Consider the following 20014-nt stretch of genomic DNA (forward strand, 5'->3'; position numbering starts at 1 on the left):
CGCTCCGGTGCAAATTTTCAGCGCGGTCTGAAAAGAGGCTAATGCTGAGGACACCATTCTGCCTCCACCCGATCGCCATTATGTCGATGACCTCCTGAAAGCGAGACGGAGGCGTCGCCAGGGTCAATGCTCAATACAGCGTAGTATCGCATTTTCTCTCTCCCTTTCCCCCTCTCTTCCCATCTCTCCTCTTGCTTTCTTCCCCTGTTTTTCTCCTTACATCTCCTCATTACACTTTAGCGCACATGTGGCGTCGCAGGCTTTTTTTTTTATGCCTTCGTCATTTAAAGGGAAATGTAAAGAAGGGGAAAAGTGACAGAATATTTAATGTGCACGGCTACAGATAGGCAGATAACAGAGAAAAGAATGGTATATGCCTATCATCAAAGGACCACTACATCAGCAACGTGTGTATACTCTACCTGCAGTGTTAAATAAAGACATTTAGGTTTCATTCATTTCTTTGAGTAGTGTCTGTTTGTCCGTTTGTTTGCTTGTTTGTTCTTTGGAATGCAATGTGATTGACACACACATACACACACAAAATTCAGTTTTTTAAGTTATACTATATAGTAGGTGCTTAGTATGATAATGGGTATATAAAAATTATGAGTATGGATGGCATACTCAATATCATCAAAATATTGATATATTCGCTTATGCGTGGTTTGTGTCTGTGTGTGTCTGTATGTGTATGTCTGTCTGCCTGTGTGTGTGTCCGTGTGTCTGTGTCTGTGCGTGCTTACATTTGTATCTTCTTTAAGTCAACTCACCCGAGCGATAAACAGTAAAATGTTCCCGGTTTCCGAAAGCGTACAGTAATGGAAATAGATAATAAAATGGCATAATATTATCTTGAGAGGACGCCACCTACTGTATAAAGGCATGGACTTGAAGCAGGCGTAAATGCGTGCTTGTGTCATGTTGTGTGAAGTGAGTGAACGCGGCCCATAATAATGAATGTTCTTCCTCCATACACTAAAGGTGGATAGGATGAAAGAGGGGAAGAGTTGCAGAGGAGGGATGGAAGAAAAAAAAACATAAAGAGAGAGAGAGAGAGAAGGAAAGAGAGAGAGGGAAGAGGGAGAGATAGAAGAAGAAGAAGAATGGAGGTAAGAACGAATAAAAGAAGGACATTGAGAGCCGGCGCAAACAGGCGGGGAGAAAAGACCATCACGGCGACGCCGGTATACACGCAGTCGCTGATAAAGTCTTTATCTCGTCACATAAATCCTCTCCTTCTCTGACAGTAATCCTCGCAAATACAAACAGACAGCACCGATTATCTGCCATTCTTGGAGCCCTCTAAATGAAAAAAAAAAAAAGAAAGAAAGAAAGAAAGAAGAAGACAAAACTACTCAGAAACAGAACGGGAAAGCTAGAGGAAGAATACGCATACAGAGAGAGAGAAAGAGAGAGAGAGAAGAAAAAGAAGACCCTAAATGAAGCCAGAATAATCACACGTCTGACAATCCTGTCTCAATTCAACGTCACATTTCCGCGCATATCAGTATTTAGCTGTTCTGCTCGTTTCTTTACCGTTACACAGGCGTGCGGAAAAATGGGATGATCAATCATCGCCGGTACTGTTCTTTCTAGTGTAATACAGCGCAAGTTATACTTTCAGAAACGTGATTATTTCAGTGGTGACGTATTTCTTCCACATCACAATATCGTAACGAATTAGTTTTTGGTACTCGATTTCACTATTAACCATACCCCCCTCCCCCCCCCCGAACTCCTTCACTAACATTACAAACAAAAAGACGGACAAACATTCTAATCAGCCACCGGGTCATAACATAGCACGAGATATCGGTAATTGTTATCTGACGAGGACATTTTACATGTGTATGTTTTTGCACGATTTATACGAACAGGCATACCCAAAAATATTGTTTATCGCATATTCAATCACAGCGCGAGTCATAATGTTTGTGTGTATGTGTGTGTTATAATATAATATACATGATTGAATGAAAATGTGTAAGCCTAACTGCTGCTTTCTTTATTCACACAAATAACAGGTATGTGAGATATACACATTATTACAACACACACGCAAACACACTGTGATTGTGACGAGCTTGTGAGTGTGTGTGTGTGTGTGTGTGTGTGTGTGTGTTTGTGTGTTTGTGTGTATAACTATTGTTCATTACGTTTTGTGTTTTATGTTTGATGCAATATTCTTAACACAAGCACGCTAAAACACACACACTCACACACACACGCACACACACAGAGCAAGACAAAAATCAACCGAACACAAGGGAGCACTTACCTGTGCAATCAAGCAGAGGGCATACGCCACTTACGTAATAAGGAGGTGATCTGGTATTTACCTCTGCGAGTCAACAATTATTCCAAATAATATCCCGGCTCGTTTTGCGCCAGTGCTCGTGCATTGGTTCGACGTTACACATTAACTCAATGGACTGCCAGTCTCGCAAGATAATGGTAATACGCGGCTTAGTTTCACAAATTATGTTTGGTCGAATGCAGCAAACAGCAGTAAAATCATCTTGACTAGAAATCCTCACTGACTTTGAAAGACTTATCCAGATGTGGAATTCGAGCTGCATGAGAACGCCCTTTTTTTCATATTGATGCATTTTCCCCTTCCCCATTACTGCCGCATTTTTCGACCCTTCTTACTGCCCGAATCCTCATTATAAGACACTCTAGCTCCATGATATAATTATCATTCAGTAGTTAGAAGGTTGAAATAAGAGAAGCTGCAGAGAGGCCGTGAAGAGAGCACATTAATAATGAAATTGATCAAGCAAGGCGTCAAGAAAGGCAATAATAACCCAGGTTTCCGACGAATAGTAGTGAAGCATAGTGTCATTTAGCTTGTTTTATCTATCTAAAACAATATATCTATAGGCCTACATAATAGTATAGATTGATTGATTGATACATACATACATACATACATACATACATACATACATACATACATGCATACAAAGATAGATAGATGTAAAGATAGATAGATAGACAGACAGATAGATAGATAGATAGATAGATAGATAGATAGATAGATAGATAGATAGATAGATTACATACACACATAGATAGACGGATGGACGGATAGATAGAGATAGACACAGATAATATAGGTAGATAGATAGAACTGGATAGGTAGATAGGTAGATAGATAGACAGACAGACAGACAGACAGACACACAGACAGATAGATAGATAGATAGATAGATAGATAGATAGATAGATAGATAGATAGATAGATAGATAGATAAATAGATGGACGGATAGAAAGAGATAGATACATAGATGGATTGCCGGATAGATAGATAGATAGATAGATAGATAGATAGATAGATAGATAGATAGATAGATAGATAGATAGATAGATAGATAGATACGCGTAGATATCCAACACTTGTGATGACACCCGATATACCCTCTACAGAACTGGTAGAAAGTTGTTTTGGTAGACTCAAGTATCTTAGGAGCCAACTCGTTGTGCTTGAGGATCTTGGACCTTGAAGCGTTTCCCATGATATCATGTGATTTTATGTGAAATGGAGCAGAATTTTCCTGCTCTCGAGAAAGCGTATCAATGAAAAGATTCGGGTTTTCTTTTTTTCGTAAAGAGAAAGAGATGAGTGGAGATGAACCATCACTGCAGGTTTTATTTGTTTAAAGTTTGAAGAATTACTTAGTAGACACCGAGTGTATAATGGGGGCTACTATACATACACAGAAAGGAGCTTTCTCTCATAACACAGATCGGGTGTAAGGTTACATTATACTGTAGTAAACTCAATATGGTTGCGATATTATGCAGGCCCCAATAAAAAGTGAAAAGACATCGGATAAACCTTTTAACATGAAGTTGATGCAAAGTTTTCACAAGGTAACCGATAGATCAATGTTGTAAAAGTCAGGTCACTGGCATTACTGAACACAATTGGCTTACGAAAAATGATTACTAGTAGGCCTAAATAAGCATAGCCCTGTACATGTACGTATTGCTATGTACACTTATCGTATGTTTCATATTTGTTTGTTTGCTTGGTGTGGGTTTTTTGTTTTTTGTTTTTTGTTTTTTCGTTGCCTTCCTGGTGCCATTGTAGTCTTCGACACAACGTAATTTGTAATGTTTAGCTTCTTAAGTAGTTAGTTTAGTAGTTAGTTTTAGTTAGTAGGTAAGTTAGCTTCTAAAACATCGAGCATTCGTTCGTCTTTACTTGCGCTGCTACAGGGCCGTTCTAAACAAGATCTGTCGCATGATGTACATTGTACAGTCCAGCTTATAGACATCGATGTATGGTCACTATCGTGTTGGTTGATCAGTGTCATGCGATAATGACTGGGCCAGTTCCCTATCAGGACACACCAGACTCATGAAATTCCGAAGAAAGAGAATGGAAACGGGAGGCATAAATAGCGCGAGGGTGAGGGGAAAGGGAGGGGGGTGGACAAACAAAGAAAAACCAAACCCGAGGGAGTAACGTTGGTAAAATGAAAGGCTTTTTTTCTGTCTCTCTCTCTTTCCGTCGGACGGGGCGACTGGGTCCGCTCGGCAGGTCGCGAGTCGGCTTGGCACCAGAGAGGCTGGGCTGTATGAATGGGAGCGATCTAGGGGAACCGCCGCCCGAGTTCCAAGTCTCTCTCCTCAAATCTCTCCCTCCCTCTTTCCTATTTCCTCCCTCAGTTTTTTTTTCCCCTCATTATCATTAAAGTCGTCCGCCTGAAAAGAAGTCGCCAGGCCCGAGTTGGTCACCCAAACAGCTAAAAAGTATTCAAAGAAACCATTACTGTCATGTACTGTACGGCGAGAGAGGGGGAGGGTTAGTCAGTCGCCTCTTGTTGTCTACACGAGCCACTGGTCATGAATGCATACCCGTTCCACGCAAGTGAGCTCCCGTCTCTACCGAACGCCAAGAACAAAAAGAGAGGGGGAAAAAGAAAGGAAAGGAATAAGAAAGGAAAAACAAGACATACTCGACATGCGGATTATGAAGTTACCGGGTTGGTGTCAGACACAGAGAGAGGGGATAGACGTGCCCACTCTCTGGCCAGCTGACCAGTCCCCCAAAGGGGCGAGGCAAGAAGGGCAGGTACAGACTGACACAGGCATGGAGCTACTAACAGAGACCGTGTAGCTCCTTGACACAGGGACGGGCAGATACCCAGCTATCATCATACAGATAAATAGAGACAGATAAACAGACAGATATACAGACATATAGATAGATAGATAGATAGATAGATAGATAGATAGATAGATAGATAGATAGATAGATAGATAGATAGATATATCGATCGATAGATGGATAGATAGATAGATCGATCGATATATAGATAGATAGATAGATAGATATATCGATCGATATATAGATAGATAGATAGATAGATATATCGATCGATGTATAGATAGATAGATAGATAGATAGATAGATAGAGATAGATAGATATATAGAGAGATAGATAGATAGATAGATAGATAGATAGATAGATAGATAGATAGATAGATATAGATGGACAGAAATAGATAGGCCTATACTACAGATAGATAGACAAAAGATCAGATTCTTTTTTAAACAAAGAAAAGACTGAAACCAATGACAAGGCTTAGGACACACAAAAGAAAGATATTCAGCTGTTTTCTTGTCCATTGGCGTTGTCCACTGAAAGTTACCAGAGTTTCATAGACAAAGTGAATTTCAGGAGAAATTACCAAAAGCAGACTATTTGTAGGTGAGCATGTAAATTTACCTCCATGTAATACGTATCATGATTATTTTCTGTTTGGGCAAACACACACACACACACACACACACACACACCAGAAAACATGACACATGTAGGCCCTTGTAACTGTGTAAAGTTTGTCCTGTGGTTGGCTTTTACATTGGAACGTTGCTTGTGCATGTTTTATGATGTCCTCTCTTGCATGACAAGGAAAAGGCAAGCTTATAATATTTGTAAGAACGCATCACACCCAGGCTTCCCTTCTCGTGCTCCCATGAAGTTGACCAGAAACTGCAGTTTTGAACATCATCAATGCAAACTTTCTGCAATCAGCCAATTACTCAACTTGAAGGCAGTCTCAAAAAGAAGCCATACTCAATCATGCAAATTTTTTATAAGTATTCAATGAATATCTTAAAAGCCACAGGAGGAGTTGGTTTGGCTTCTATAATTATTGTTTCAAGTAGGCATGAACTTTTGAGATGACTGGTTACTATTCTTGTAAAACACACAAGCACACCAGCAACTTACTCCACCCAGCACAACTTCTGTCATAGGATACCACAAAGTGCATATCAAAAGTGCATCGGAGTGAAGTAACCATCCATACAGTTATATTCACACACACACACACACGCACCCACCCACACACACACACAAACACACATACACGCACACTACATCTCTCTTCAGCGCTATGCATGTAACTTTAAGGACAAGTCCACCTTCATAAACATAAAGATTGAGAGAATGCAGCAATATTAGTAGAACACATTAGTGACAGTTTGAGGAAAATTGGACAATCGATGCAAAAGTTATGAATTTTTAAAATTTTTGTGTTGAAACCGCTGGATGTGGAGACTACTACAGCTTGTGAGTCATATGCGTACAACAGTATAAAGAAAATGTAAAGAAAATTCAACATATTTTCACTTTTTTCGCATAATAAAAGAGCACTTGACTTGCCTCTTTCTAAATTCAGGGGGATAATATTACCCCTGACATGTCAGTAACGAGTCAAGGGAATGTGTGCTTTTTTCAAAAGATGAAATTTTGTGAAATTCTCTTTATATTTTCCTTATATTGTTGTACGCATGTGACATCTAAGTTTTTCATACACTGCAGTAGTCTTCTCATCCAGCGGTTACTGAACAAAAACTTCAAAAATTCGTAACTTTTGAACGGATTGTCCGATTTTCCTCAAACTTTCAATGATATGTTCTACTAATATTGCTACATTCTCTCAATCCTTATGTTTATGAAGGTGAACTTGTCCTTTAATATACACTGTATTATGTAAACCGAGAATTCAGCAATATGGATGGCAAATTCTCAGGTGGTATCACTATCATAGCTATTATTCAATGCCTTTAAAATACTGATTTTTAAGCAACAGCAAAGACTGTCGCCTATTTCTTACCCTCAGAATCCCTTTTCAAACCTATGTTACAGGGATGGTATAGTTTTGGTTGAGATGGCGTTTCAGGTTTCCAACTTTTTGTGAGATAATGGGAAACATCTTATGAAATATTAAAGAGCATACAATTACGAGTACATTTGATGGAAATTGATTTTGAAATGGCCGAGATAGCCAAAAAAAAAAGAGGTCCTAATGAAAGGTCGGACCCAACTTTTCAAATTGTATGCCGTTTTTTATTACATATACACGAAAGTGGTTTCTAATTATCTCACAAAACATTAAAATCTAAATCCCCATCTCAACCAACACTGTATCATCTCTTTACTGCTATTTGAGTTACATACCGCACCTTACTCAAGACATTTGCAATTATTTCATGTTCTTTACAGATACCTGAAGTAAACAAAGCCTCTCAACAAAAATGAGCTCTAGAAGATAAATACAATATCAAATTTCTTAGGCAAACTTCCAGGTGTTTTGAGTTATGATTTTACACGAGCATGTAAATTATGCAAATTTCTCATTAAGAAGTTTGATGTGGAAATTTAATGTGATGTGTGAACTGAAAAGGTTTTATCACAAGGCTTACAGATCATATAAAGAATCTTTCAACATCCATACTCCAACCAGGGAGGTGGAAGTTTCCACCTCCCTGCTTCAACATCTCACACATCAACTCTCAGGTAGTGATCATTGACAATCAGCCATGCAAAAGGAAAACATTTTGTAGAAAATGGATTTCATTCATGGTGCGTATTAATGAGTTTATTAATTCAATACCATATCTTTTTTTTTAATCTCTTTTGTCATTTGTCATAGTTTTTTTTTCAGGTATAAAACAGTAACTTTGTCTGTACATGGACAACACTGAAACGTGTTACAAACATGTATTCAGAATGGGAACATGTCTCGAATCAAACAGAGGTATATGCTGAATGAAAGAAAGTGTATCTGGGGGGAAAAAAGAAACAAAACATGGGAGAGTGAAAAGCAGATACTCATTATCGAACTTGAAAGAAAAGAAATGGAGGGGAAGGTGTTGGAGAGAGTATACAATAAATTGAATGAACTAATGCATGGCACCATAAATTACAATCGTAAAAACGAGTCCATATGTACAGGTATTATAATATATAATATATATAATATAAAATATTATATTAGATCTAAAAGTAATATACTGCGTCGTCATCGTCATCACCGTGGCGACGGTGCTGTCATGATGAGTTCAATCCAGCAGGGACATGATGTAATGAATGGGCGCGAGTAGTGCGGACCCCACCCTTTGATGAAGCTGATTCGTATTGAGTTCAAGTTCACAGGACCGTCGGGCGGCTCCGACTTCCGCTGCAACAGCTCTAACATCTTGGACTTGGCGTGGTCGTAGATCATGATGGAGAAGCCCGGGGCGAGCTTGTGCACCGTGTAGGTGCGGGAGTGCGGCAGGTCCAGAGCGGGCGAGTTCACGAATAAGGCATAGTCACTCCGGTTGTAGATCCAGACCCCGTCGTCCTCGCGGCTCATCGTGAGCCCGTAGCCGATCTTGGGCTGGGTGGGGGGTTCGGGCCGGCCCTCTCTGCCAAGCAGCCGCAGGCACAGTCCGTCCCCATGAGGTAGGTCATAGAAAATATTTACAGAGTCAGTGAATACAGAGTACATGGGACCAACACGAGTCCTCTCCTCCCAATAGGCCACATGACACCAGTGTCTCCGGCCGCCGTCGTTTGCATCCACACCTGCAGAAACGAAGAACAAAGAGTGGGTGGCCACGTCATTAGTACACCAAGTCTTCATTTTCACATATTACCAGGCAGCCCAGATGCCTACAAATTTTCTAATTTACAGAGTACAATGTGCCCACAAAATCAACACAATATCCTAGCCATGCAACTTTATCAGCTGAGACAATCACATTACAGTGGTTGAAATCACAGCAATGATACATGTATGTGTAATAATGTGGTACAAATTTGAAATACATTATACACACTGTTAGAAGTAATCCTTTTGTCAACATAATAACATATACATGAAATCTTAATTTGAACCAGGTGTGTGCTTCAGGTACTGCCTAGCAATCAATTCATGAAATACCACTGTGTAGCTGCTAAAAATAGGTTTGAGGTAGGAAAAAAAAATCACATTTCTGTCCTTTAAAACAATAAGGAGGAAATAAAAGTCAGAGATATCAAGTATTATGGGTGCATTGTTCTAACATTCTCTTTCCTTTTCTTTTCCATTTAATTTTGAAGTGTACTAAGAAGGCCCATCACAAGAGAACAAGGGCAATGACCAGCCAGCTCATTACTGTGTGAAGCAGCAGGAAATGGCGAAGTTCAGGAGGCTACAATGAAGAGGAACAACCTATGTCAAGCCAAGCAGGAAACGTATCAAGTCAGGAATGAATTGCTCTGCAGATTGGAGGCCATAATTGGAGTCGGAACTCCTTTTTCCTTTCCTATTCTGCCAAACTTTTTTTTTTTTTTTTGAGTGTGCATTTGATTTTGGGGGTTTGTTTCTATGCCAGTTTACATGCATCAAGGTCAACGACACTGACTTTGCCTTTGACAAGAGAGCTGGGAGACTGCTCAAATCACGCAGTCACAGTGGTGGTTTTGCTTGCATTGAGGTTCGCCTTCAGATCACATTCAAAAGAGTTGGCAATCAAGAGTCCTGCCCAAAAAGGTCAATCGCACAACACATAAAATGCACGCTACACGTCAGACACAAGCTGAGAGCCTATCTGCTTGGCACTCAGCCGAGAAACTGTCAATCAGAGGCGACCAAAGACCACATGAACAACAAAACGTGACATAATAAAAGAGTCTCCATGCTACCACATTTTCATACTTTTCCACGGCAGCTCCTCCCTCCTCTGGTTTAATAATTTCTTCTCAATCTCCCCTCATTACTGGCCATGTGACCACTGTGGATGGCAAAGAGGAGCCAACACGTGTTTTGAATCAACGGAGCGGGCCCTGCTGAGCCAGTATCCCAGACTATACACCTAGTGGGGCTTCTGTAATATCGAACATGGAATGCAACAACAACAACCAAAAAAAAAAAAGTAAGTGGTCAAAACTGCTCTGGGAACACTTGGCAGAGAAAGGAACAGGTGGCCAGCAGTTGCCCACTGGCAGAGAGCAACGCACCTTGTCCTTACAGCAACAATTTTGCCTGTCCTGATGGCATTGTTACATTCTGACGTGCACATACTGTTCTTCCGAGGGATGCTCGAGTATCAAGGCATGTCTGATGGTTTTCACAACTACTCTTGAGGTTCTGAAAATGAGCCAATTATGCATTAAGCATGTCTGGCATATGTGAAATTCACCTGTCTTGTACTGAACATTGCTACATTTAGAACAATCAGCAACCTCACTTCCATTCTTTTTTTTTTTTCTTCTTTTTCCTTTACATGTCTAATTTGAAGCCTGTCTATCATAATCAAAATTTCTCTGGGTCCTTCATCTAGCTCCAACCCCCTGCCTTGATGCTGGTAGGGGAGGAAAACAGGTCAAAATATGTTAACATTGACAATCCATCTTGTTCTAAATACAAGCATGTCATGTGTTGCAGTGACTGCCCTCCACCTCCCCGTCCCCCCTCCCCCCCCCCCCCCCTTTCCTCTGGTATGACCTGGAAAATTCCTATATTGGGGAAATGGGGGAGTGGGGTTGAGCCATGGGGTATGTGGTTTAGTAGGGTTGGAGGACAACACGGCCACCAGAACAGCAGAAACCAAACTCCTAATGTCACATTCAAACTCCCCATCTGTGGTGGGAATCACTCAGTGTGTGACTGTCTCGTGTTTGTTGTTCATCTTCCACCGGGGGCAAGGCCAAAGCAGTTTCTCACAAGTGCATGGGTAAATTTTCTCAATCATCAGATGTTGCATGTGTACACCCTTTATTGACCATTAAACCCATTGTACATCTCCTGTACTCTATGGTGTATGCATTATGTCGTCACAGCAGGGAACTGTAAACTACAATGCCGTGATGCAACAACCCCTAACCAGACAACGTCCCATGCAGTTGGGTATTGACTGAGTTCAGTTGTTGCCTTCTTTTCCGTTTTATGGGTCACAGAATGATGTCAGCTCTGAAAAAGTATGCCAGACCTAAACTCGCCATAATGGTGACAATGAAATAATGTGATTTCAGTTCACAGGATGTCAAAAAGGAGCGAATTGGCATGTCTCTTTTTTTGCCCTTTCTGTCTTTCATCTCTCTTCTCCTCCTCCTCCTCCTCCTCTACCCTCCTCGTCCTCCTCTTTTATCCTGTTACAAAAAAAAAAAAAATGATGTTGTGGTGCCATAAAACAAATCTCTGTGTGCTCCAGCCGTGATGGAGAGGAGCAACTGTTGAACATATTTCAAAAAAAAATGCTGTCAGTCTGGGTCTGGAATGGAAAGTAGAACTTGACAGGTCACTTGTAAGCAATGTCCCATTTTCTTTTTTTTTTCTTTTGCTCCATTACATTCATCTGGGCATGTCAGGTTTTTGTTTCTCTTTTTCAGCTTTTATCAAGGGACTGTCAAGAAGTGTTGGGGGGGGGGGGGGGGGGAGTGGTGAGAAGGAGAGGGAGAAGTGTGGTGGATGTGATGGCGGGTAACTGCACCACACCAAGACATGTTGCTTGCATTGCAGCAACTTCAGTTTTTATGAATGGACCTCGCTGTGGTGAAACCAAGCAATATCAATAAGGACCCTACACAAATACTATGGGTGCCACTGACCAGACCACCCTGCCAAGGTGTGTTGTAAGGCAAGATGCTTGCATCACATGGGGCCTACATGATGGAAGTAGAAAATGATTGTGCACCCATACGCATCATTTCAAATAATACACTATCACATCAATAGGGCCTAAGAGTGCCATATCTCTGGATGTCGACCGCGGCTACAACATTCTGGCAGCCATTATTCTAAGGTCACCATGAGCACAGACATGTTTTCTTTTTTCACTGTTGTAATAATTATCATCTTATCTATGAACCATCTGCTGATTCATTCAGGAGGGCTTGCTCATTCAGGTTCATCTGTCCAGCGAGATATGTGGAAAGTACACAAGTTCAACTGACCAGGACAGGAACGCGGCATGTCGGCAATAACTTGGGCAGTCATGTGAGAGGCGAGTTATGCTTTGATTCTTATCACTCTGTCCCCCGGTCTCTTTGGCGTCGCTCACCACTCTCCTATCTTGCCCTTGGGTAGATCTCACCATCAACAACTCCAACAGCACCTATGAGTGCTTCATTTCCATTGCAGCACAGATTCTTTTTTTTTTTTTTTTTTTTTTTTTGGTTATCCACAGAGTTACAATTCAGCATGAGACCACATGTTACATATTCACCAATTATGTCATTTTTTTTTTTTTTTGCGAACACAAAGAGAATGTCAGATTTATCTTACAATTACAATTTGTAATAGCATCGGCATCAAAATATAAGGCCTTATCATCCAGTCACAATTTTAGTGAGAGAGTGATGATACCTTTAAAAATCAATCAAAGTAAGAAAATTATCTGTCTTATTTCCCTCTCACATAAAAAGAGGAAAAAAAACCCTACTCCAGTCACATACAAAAAAAAAAAAAAAAAATCTTATTAGATATCATGCATGGTCACCAGGCCTACAGAACATGGAACCAAATTTACTGGAAATTAAAACTGAAGCATGAAAATACTGACAAACAGTACAAGTTCAGATGATTTGCAAGTCTGTACCCAAATATCAGAATCACCCCACCCCAAACAATTAACACACACCATCACACCTTTTGTCAAGAGGTCTGTGCCTAAAAGACTAATATAAGCAGGTCGGACTTGACATCAGACGCAATGGTTGTTGTACCACAGTGGGCCCACTGACGACTTCTAGTCTGGGTCAAACCCACATGATTAATAATGGGCAGCTGCCTAGTGATCCACTATGAGATGCAGTGTAGCCATCCATGGGGAGGGGAAGGGGGAGGGGGAGGGGGTAAAGGGGGGAGGGGGAGGAAGGGGACAGGGGAGGAGGAGGAGGGAGTGCAACTGTATGCCTGTTAGAATGAATGAATCGTTGACCATTTTCTTCTCTCTCTCCAAATGAGCTACATTATTGTATTTAAAAGATGAGAAGGTAGGAGGCAAGAAAGAATAGCACCAACCAGGAGACAAGTTGTTGCCCGTTTGAGCACCATGGCAATACTGGTGCATTCCCAAACCACTGAGGAGATCAAAAGGTATGACAAATAAGGGAGTGAATCAGATACATGGAACTGGTAGGCCCTACTTACTTGTACAATAAAAACTTCACACATAAACCCTCCCTCACACACAGACACACAGACACACACATACATACACACGTCCACAATCACTTGCCAATGATGAGAGTCTGGCACGAAACTGATACAGAAGCAGGAATTTTAGCAACAACTGTGATCTCAATTGAGGGCAGAAAACAATGCAGTCGTTTTGTTGGGTTTGCAGTCTTGCTCCCGTGAAAACATGATTATATCGCGCTCTTTGCCTTGCGCCCCGATCAATAGGACTCATAGGCCTGAAATGTACGTTCAAGGACCCCTCGGGCAGCACAGATGTTGCTTGGCGTAGTAGAACAAAGCAGCAAACAAACACACAAATACAAATGGTAAAATCGAATCTAATAGACTGGCAATAAATGCTACATGGAGTTCAGCAATAATATTTTCTTGAAGCCCAGTCGTGTGTAACAAACAGTCCATTAGTTACATTACATTATATTATCTTACACGAACATCTTCTTTCCTCTAAATTTATTAGCAAATATTTGAGCTAATACCTTTACACACAAACTACATCCCTCTGCCAAGAACACAGCGATCTATACAGAATTAGCGAGAGAGAGAGAAAAAAAAAGAGGGAAAGAATACTCTTTTTATATGATAGAAATTTAACAATGATAGCATGCTTGTAGTAGAGCCATTATGAAAGCACTGTGCACATCACATATGACTCTACAAGCTTTCGCTGCAAATCCTACTGTGGTCCCTTCAAAATTACACCACTATTCTGCAGTCTTTCATTCTTTTCCCGTTGAATGCGTTTCTTCCCCTCGTGTATACTGTATCTCTCTCTCTCCTTTTCTCTCCCTCTCTTTCTTCCCACCCCCCCCCCCTCACTCACACACACACACACACACACACACACACACACACACACTCACACACTGTAGGCCACTTGCAAGCTCCTCACGGTCCGCTAGCTTGCTGTGTGCCTGACCCCTGCTACCACCAGAGATCGCACACTGGCTCCAGCGCGTCTGACCAGCCAAGGATGGTTGGGCTCCACTCCAACTGATGCCTTTTATAAATCCATGTCGTCTACACCCAACCGCCCCCCCCCCCCCCAATCCATAGGCAATTGACATGTACATGTATAAGAAGGAAACAGTCACAAAAATAGGAGGGAAAAAACTTGTGGCATAGAAAAAGCGGGCAGGGAAATAGAAAGAGAGAAACACACACACACACACACACACAGAATTAAAAAAAAAAATACTGTGTAGAGGCAGATAAGCACACATACAATTTGAAAAATACATTGTACACTAACGAAACTGGACATACATGTACACAGACAAATAGCTGAGGGACAGTGTTGCCTATGTCCTGCAAAATCAGGTTTATGACTGAACAATGGGGTACACATGCTACAAAGAAGTTCCATATAAATCATTTCATGCATTTCTTGAAATGGATCTGGTGTGTCAGCTACATCTTTCCTCCTCAAAAAAATTACACTCGGCAATGATATGTAGCAATATTCCTTGGTCAAAACATTCCTAGTACATCAGTACATGTACATATGTACACTGTGTATTATTATACACACTATGCCTCAAAAACATGTACATGTACAGCTACAGTGCATAAAATTTAGCCGAATCCCACAGTGGCTGCATTCTGTGAAGACAGCGGAGGACATCTCTTTGATTTCAGTGCTTTCCTACACTCCAGCACTGTGTGTATGGCTTCTGCAGCAAGTCTGCTGCAGCAGCCTGGTTCATGCATGCATGCATGCACGCATACATCCTTGCTCCATACAATCAGACTATTTACTAAAAGGGAAGAGGGGAGTGTGTACTCCAGAAATGTGGGTAGCACAGAAGAGGCCTATATTAGTATGTTGTCTGTCCATCTTGAGAGACCTAAATAGGAGGTGGGGTGGGGTTCTGAGGAGTGAAAGGGGGGGGGGGCATCCTTAAATGAAAGCTGAAAAGCCCTGAAATGCCCATGCACTGAAACCCTCACAAAGAGCCCTGTTAGGTTTTGCAGTGCACTCACAATAAGGTATGTTCTGTCAACACTCCAGGACCCGGCCTATTGTTCCCTGGTCATTAGTGCATAATGGACGAAGAAGAGACAAGAAAGTTCAGCCAGGCCTGCCCCCTATAATAATGAGTCTATTCTCTACCCTCCTATTAAATGCCTTTTCAGAAGGCCTACCCAAGTGTCACTGAGTATAATGTTGAATATAGTCAGGTAAAGGGTTGGGAGCTAGCATGTCATACTAAGAAGATTTGAAGAGCAACTCTTCTAGATCCCAAATAAGATGGGGGGGGGGGGGGCTGTTACAATAGGATGTAGGGGTATAGGCTACCCTGGGTCATGAACATGAGAAGGGTGAAGAACATGTCCAGAAACGGAGCAGTGGTGGTGGTGCTAGGGTTAGTGTTATTTGTAAACATGATTATCATTCCTGTGAGCATACAGTATGTAGTCAACTTATTCATAGAACATTACATCAACATTATCATCTTGTTTGGCAACAAACTTTTTGCCTATTAGGCATAGGCCAATGCCATTATATGGTTCCATGGTTTTCCAAAGCAGTTTGATGTGCAAGTTAATACTACCCTGATTTTTTTTTCAATTTGAAGAGTACATGGTTGTCATTTGAATCCTAGCACAACATGAGAACAATAAGAACATCAAATTGGTTTGGGGGGGGGGGGGGGAGGGGAGGGGAATCCACTATTCTGGCAATCTTTGTCCATTACATTGTATACACATTGTGTATTTTTCCTAGAAAGATACGTTGAGACCACTAAAACCTTGTTTACAACTGGAATAGATCCCTTGCCGATATCGCTTGACAACGGTCAGCCTAAACATATGTACCAGCATCATACCTACAGAACATTTATACTACGGTGTCTGTCTCAACAGCAGTTCAGCATTCAATACAAACTAAAGTAATTCTGGCATTCCAAGAGGACACCCAAGTTTATGGACAGGGAACATATTGCCCTGAATATGTGAATCAATCTTAATACTATTGCAAAGAAAATGTTATTGAATATAAACTTTACCGCTAAAATGACAGCATCCGTCTATAAACCAAATTCCAGACAAACTTCAGAAACGTATTTGTACCTCTGTCCTTGTCCAACTTCATAGGCCATCCCCTAATATTCAACACTACCCGCAAATTTTCAGTCATCTGTCACCGACAGACGCCACAGGTTCAGGGTTGCACTTGGACAAACGTAAAATGATCATGTACCTGCAATTACTTTACAGCACACTCAAGCAATGAATATCTGTGCCACATGATACTAATTACATCTTGGAGATCTGAACAGCAACTATTTCCCCCACAAACTCAAGTACATACTGTATACTACTGTACATCCCACATGAGCTCTGCAAACTTTGGCCTCATGCACAGTCCAAATTACATTCCACTTTAAAACTGCCCAACCATTACAAGTTTATTCAAACAGTGTCCCCTTACAAATTAACACACACAAAAAAAAATCCCTGCATAATATCAAGACTGAAGTGACTTCAAGTGACATGATCATCCGGACAGGCTTGCTACCCACATTGTATCAAAGTGTAGTACCTCCTCTCAAGGGTTTTTGTATGAAGGGCAAATATTACATGTGTGCGTGTGTGTGTGAGTGTGTGGGGGGGGGGGGGGCATCAGCCTGGTTGAAAACTGCATTCAATTGAACCAAAAAGGTAGAAGCAAGAAACAGCATCAGAAGGATGGCCAGTTACCAAAATAATACTTCTATCACACTTGCCTTGCCTTGCAGTGTACCTGGAAAAGACATAGGACCCTACAGAGAGATGATATTTTTGCTATTGCAGGAAAAAAAAATGAACAAAAGGTCAACGACACTGTGGTTAACATCATTTAAAGCTCCCATAAAAAGGCGCTGGGCCACAACCTTTTCCAATGTCAATGACACCAAGAACTTTAACTTGCTGGAATGTACTACCAACTGGCTCCATTTCTCGTCACCCTGAATAGAAAATCTTGAAAGAGTGGGGAAAGAAAAGAAAAGAAAAAGGAGAAAACAAAAAATCATCACAAAATTACTGGCTGCTGGGAGAACTCGAAAAAAAAGGGAGAGAGTGGAAAAGGTCGGTCGCTGACTCTCCCCATCAGGTGTGTCATTCACCGCAAGAAGCCCATCGCTACGGCAACAGGTGTAAATGGAAGAGCCAATAATAAAAACCCAGCATGCTGAATACATGGGTGCTTTGCTATGCCACAGGTCTGCACTGCAGCGCAGAGCTCCGCAATGACTACTCAGGGGTGGGAAAAAATAAAAATAACATAAATATTCCGTACGAATACTAGATAACACAATGTGGACGGGCACTCATTGTACACAGAATATTAGGCCACACGCAACACATTTGAAATATAGAAATCTCCAAATTGAAGGGCTCCCTGTCTCTCAAGACAAATAACGGAGGTGAGGAAAGTGTCTTCCATGCCTGTGAAAAAGACGACCAGAGAAGACATGGGGACTGATGCAACTTCACACCCTGTCAAGAACCTTTTTATGAGTGATTGCATACAGTATATACCAAAAGAAACTTTGCGTTAAATTTACGTGTAACGCAAGCGCCGATCGTTACTGCGTTAATCTTTCTGCGTTACAAAATTAACGATCACCGTGCGTGAATGATCGTTACAGATCGTTACAGATCGTTACTGTGCGTTACAGATCGTTACTGTGCGTTAATTTTTAGATCTTGCGTTAGCGGACTTGTCATGTGGACTGGCAAGAAATCTCGGAAATTGCGAGACTCGGAGATGCCTCGGTTAAGTAACTGTCGTTCGTAATATTTACTACGGACAATTCCTGCCGGCGGAAGGCATTTAAATAGCGATATCAAATGCCGAAAAGATTTTGTAGTTGAGCAGAACTCCCCTGGCAATGTCGTGTTGTCATGGTCGTCAAATTTGTACTCATGGGCGCAGTCAATGGAATCGGGCAAGCAAAAATTTCGAAGCCACATTTTTCCCCACAGCCAGCATATTCCATCGAACATTGAACCCATGAAATCACGCATACGCAAGCCTAAAACTAACGCCGACTGTCTAACGTTAGCGATGTCACGATTTCAACAACTGTCAGACACTTACTCAATTCAGGAAGGTGCAAAAGTCCATTTATATTCCAATACACAAAGTCACAACGTGTGTCTCGCCGAATAACTGGTGGTAGTGTGTGGTGACAAAGCCGAGTATTTCGGCAGTAAAAGTAGCTGCAGCAGAAGAACATGTCTACCACTTTCTGCTCGCATTATTACACTGCCAGCAGGTGAGTCAAATTTCAAGTGGTGACTTGATAAGCACGCTTCACATGAAAGTTTACCCAGAAACATGAAAAATCCCACGATGCCAAGGTGCCAGAGTGGGGAATGGGGAGGGGTGGAGAGAGAGAGAGACCAATCAACAGAAGAAACCGCGCGTACTGGCGCATTCTCGGAGGTCATGAACAGTCTGGGGTCTTGGAGATGAACAGAGAAGGAATGTTTAATTAAAGATAGCTCAAGTCGAAGACCCAGGATTACAAACGTTGATTCTTTTTTCCCCTTTCATGAAACATGCCTTCACGTTTAGAAATGGTTGCACTCCTTTAAAAAAAAAAAATCTCCTGCGATTTTTGTTAACTTAATATAGCCGTTTAAAACGTCAAACTTACCATGAAAGTGTTACTACTTGTAATACAATAGTTAATACTATACCTATTGCTTTAATCATATCTGTATAACACAAATTTGACTAGCAATGACAATAAAAAATACTTGCATTTGTTTTGTGCGGAGATTTTTTTTTTTTTTGTCTTTATCCTGACTAGTTCCTATGAAATTTCTAATGTTTTTACGGCAGCATCAACAGCCTAAAATAAATTACTGACAGATTTATAGATTATGAAATTTTTGGCAACCATCCATTTGAACGTCAGGCATGAAAAGCTCCTGATATTCAGCAAAAACAACTCAACAGATCAGAGACAAAGTTCCTTCAAATTTTGAGAAATAGCACGCAGATTTGCTGGGCGTGGTAGGGTCCATGCTTTGAGATCGTCACAATCGTGTTGTCACCAGGGAGGTGGAGTGTCTCTCTTCCACCTCCCTGTTGTCACGGAGTATCGGGAAGTTCTCACAAACTCCAGGATCACCCCTCCCTGCCAACTCCATGTTGCTCCCAGGGAGGCGGGAAGAGTCTCTTCCCACCTCTCTGTTGCTCCCCAACGTGCATCGTGAATGCGTGGCGTTTCTTGTCACCGTCAGTACCCGAGGCTGCTTTGTATTTGTCTTGGAATATTGATTCTTCTTGTCAAGACTTGAGTGTAGTAATCGTTTTGCATGGCTATGTAAAAAATTGTGATACAACGTGTACTCAACTCGTCTTTGTGATTTTTTCTTCAGTCCAAAAGGAAGACAAAATAGTATCATGACGTTTGCAATTGTTCGAAAGGTCTGCTTTTGATAACTCAGACTACTCAGTAATCACCCTTGTTTTCCCGCTCCCAGGCCCTCCAATTTTATTGAGCAATCCACACGCGCGCGCAAATTCCTTTGCCATGT

The 20014-nt window shown here is 41.3% G+C and overlaps 1 protein-coding gene across 1 annotated transcript in view; it reads right to left on the minus strand.

The window, feature by feature from the left end:
* Positions 1–7885: 7885 nt before the first annotated feature.
* The window catches only part of LOC140237663 (mothers against decapentaplegic homolog 6-like), a 54562-nt gene continuing 42433 nt past the window's right edge, over positions 7886–20014 (minus strand). The window contains exon 2 of the mRNA XM_072317589.1: positions 7886–8877. Coding sequence (XP_072173690.1) covers positions 8339–8877 — 539 coding nt within the window. The 3' untranslated portion in view covers positions 7886–8338. The remainder of the gene's footprint in view (positions 8878–20014) is intronic.

This window comes from Diadema setosum, chromosome 14 (genome assembly GCF_964275005.1).
Source record: "Diadema setosum chromosome 14, eeDiaSeto1, whole genome shotgun sequence".
NCBI lineage: Eukaryota > Metazoa > Echinodermata > Echinoidea > Diadematoida > Diadematidae > Diadema > Diadema setosum.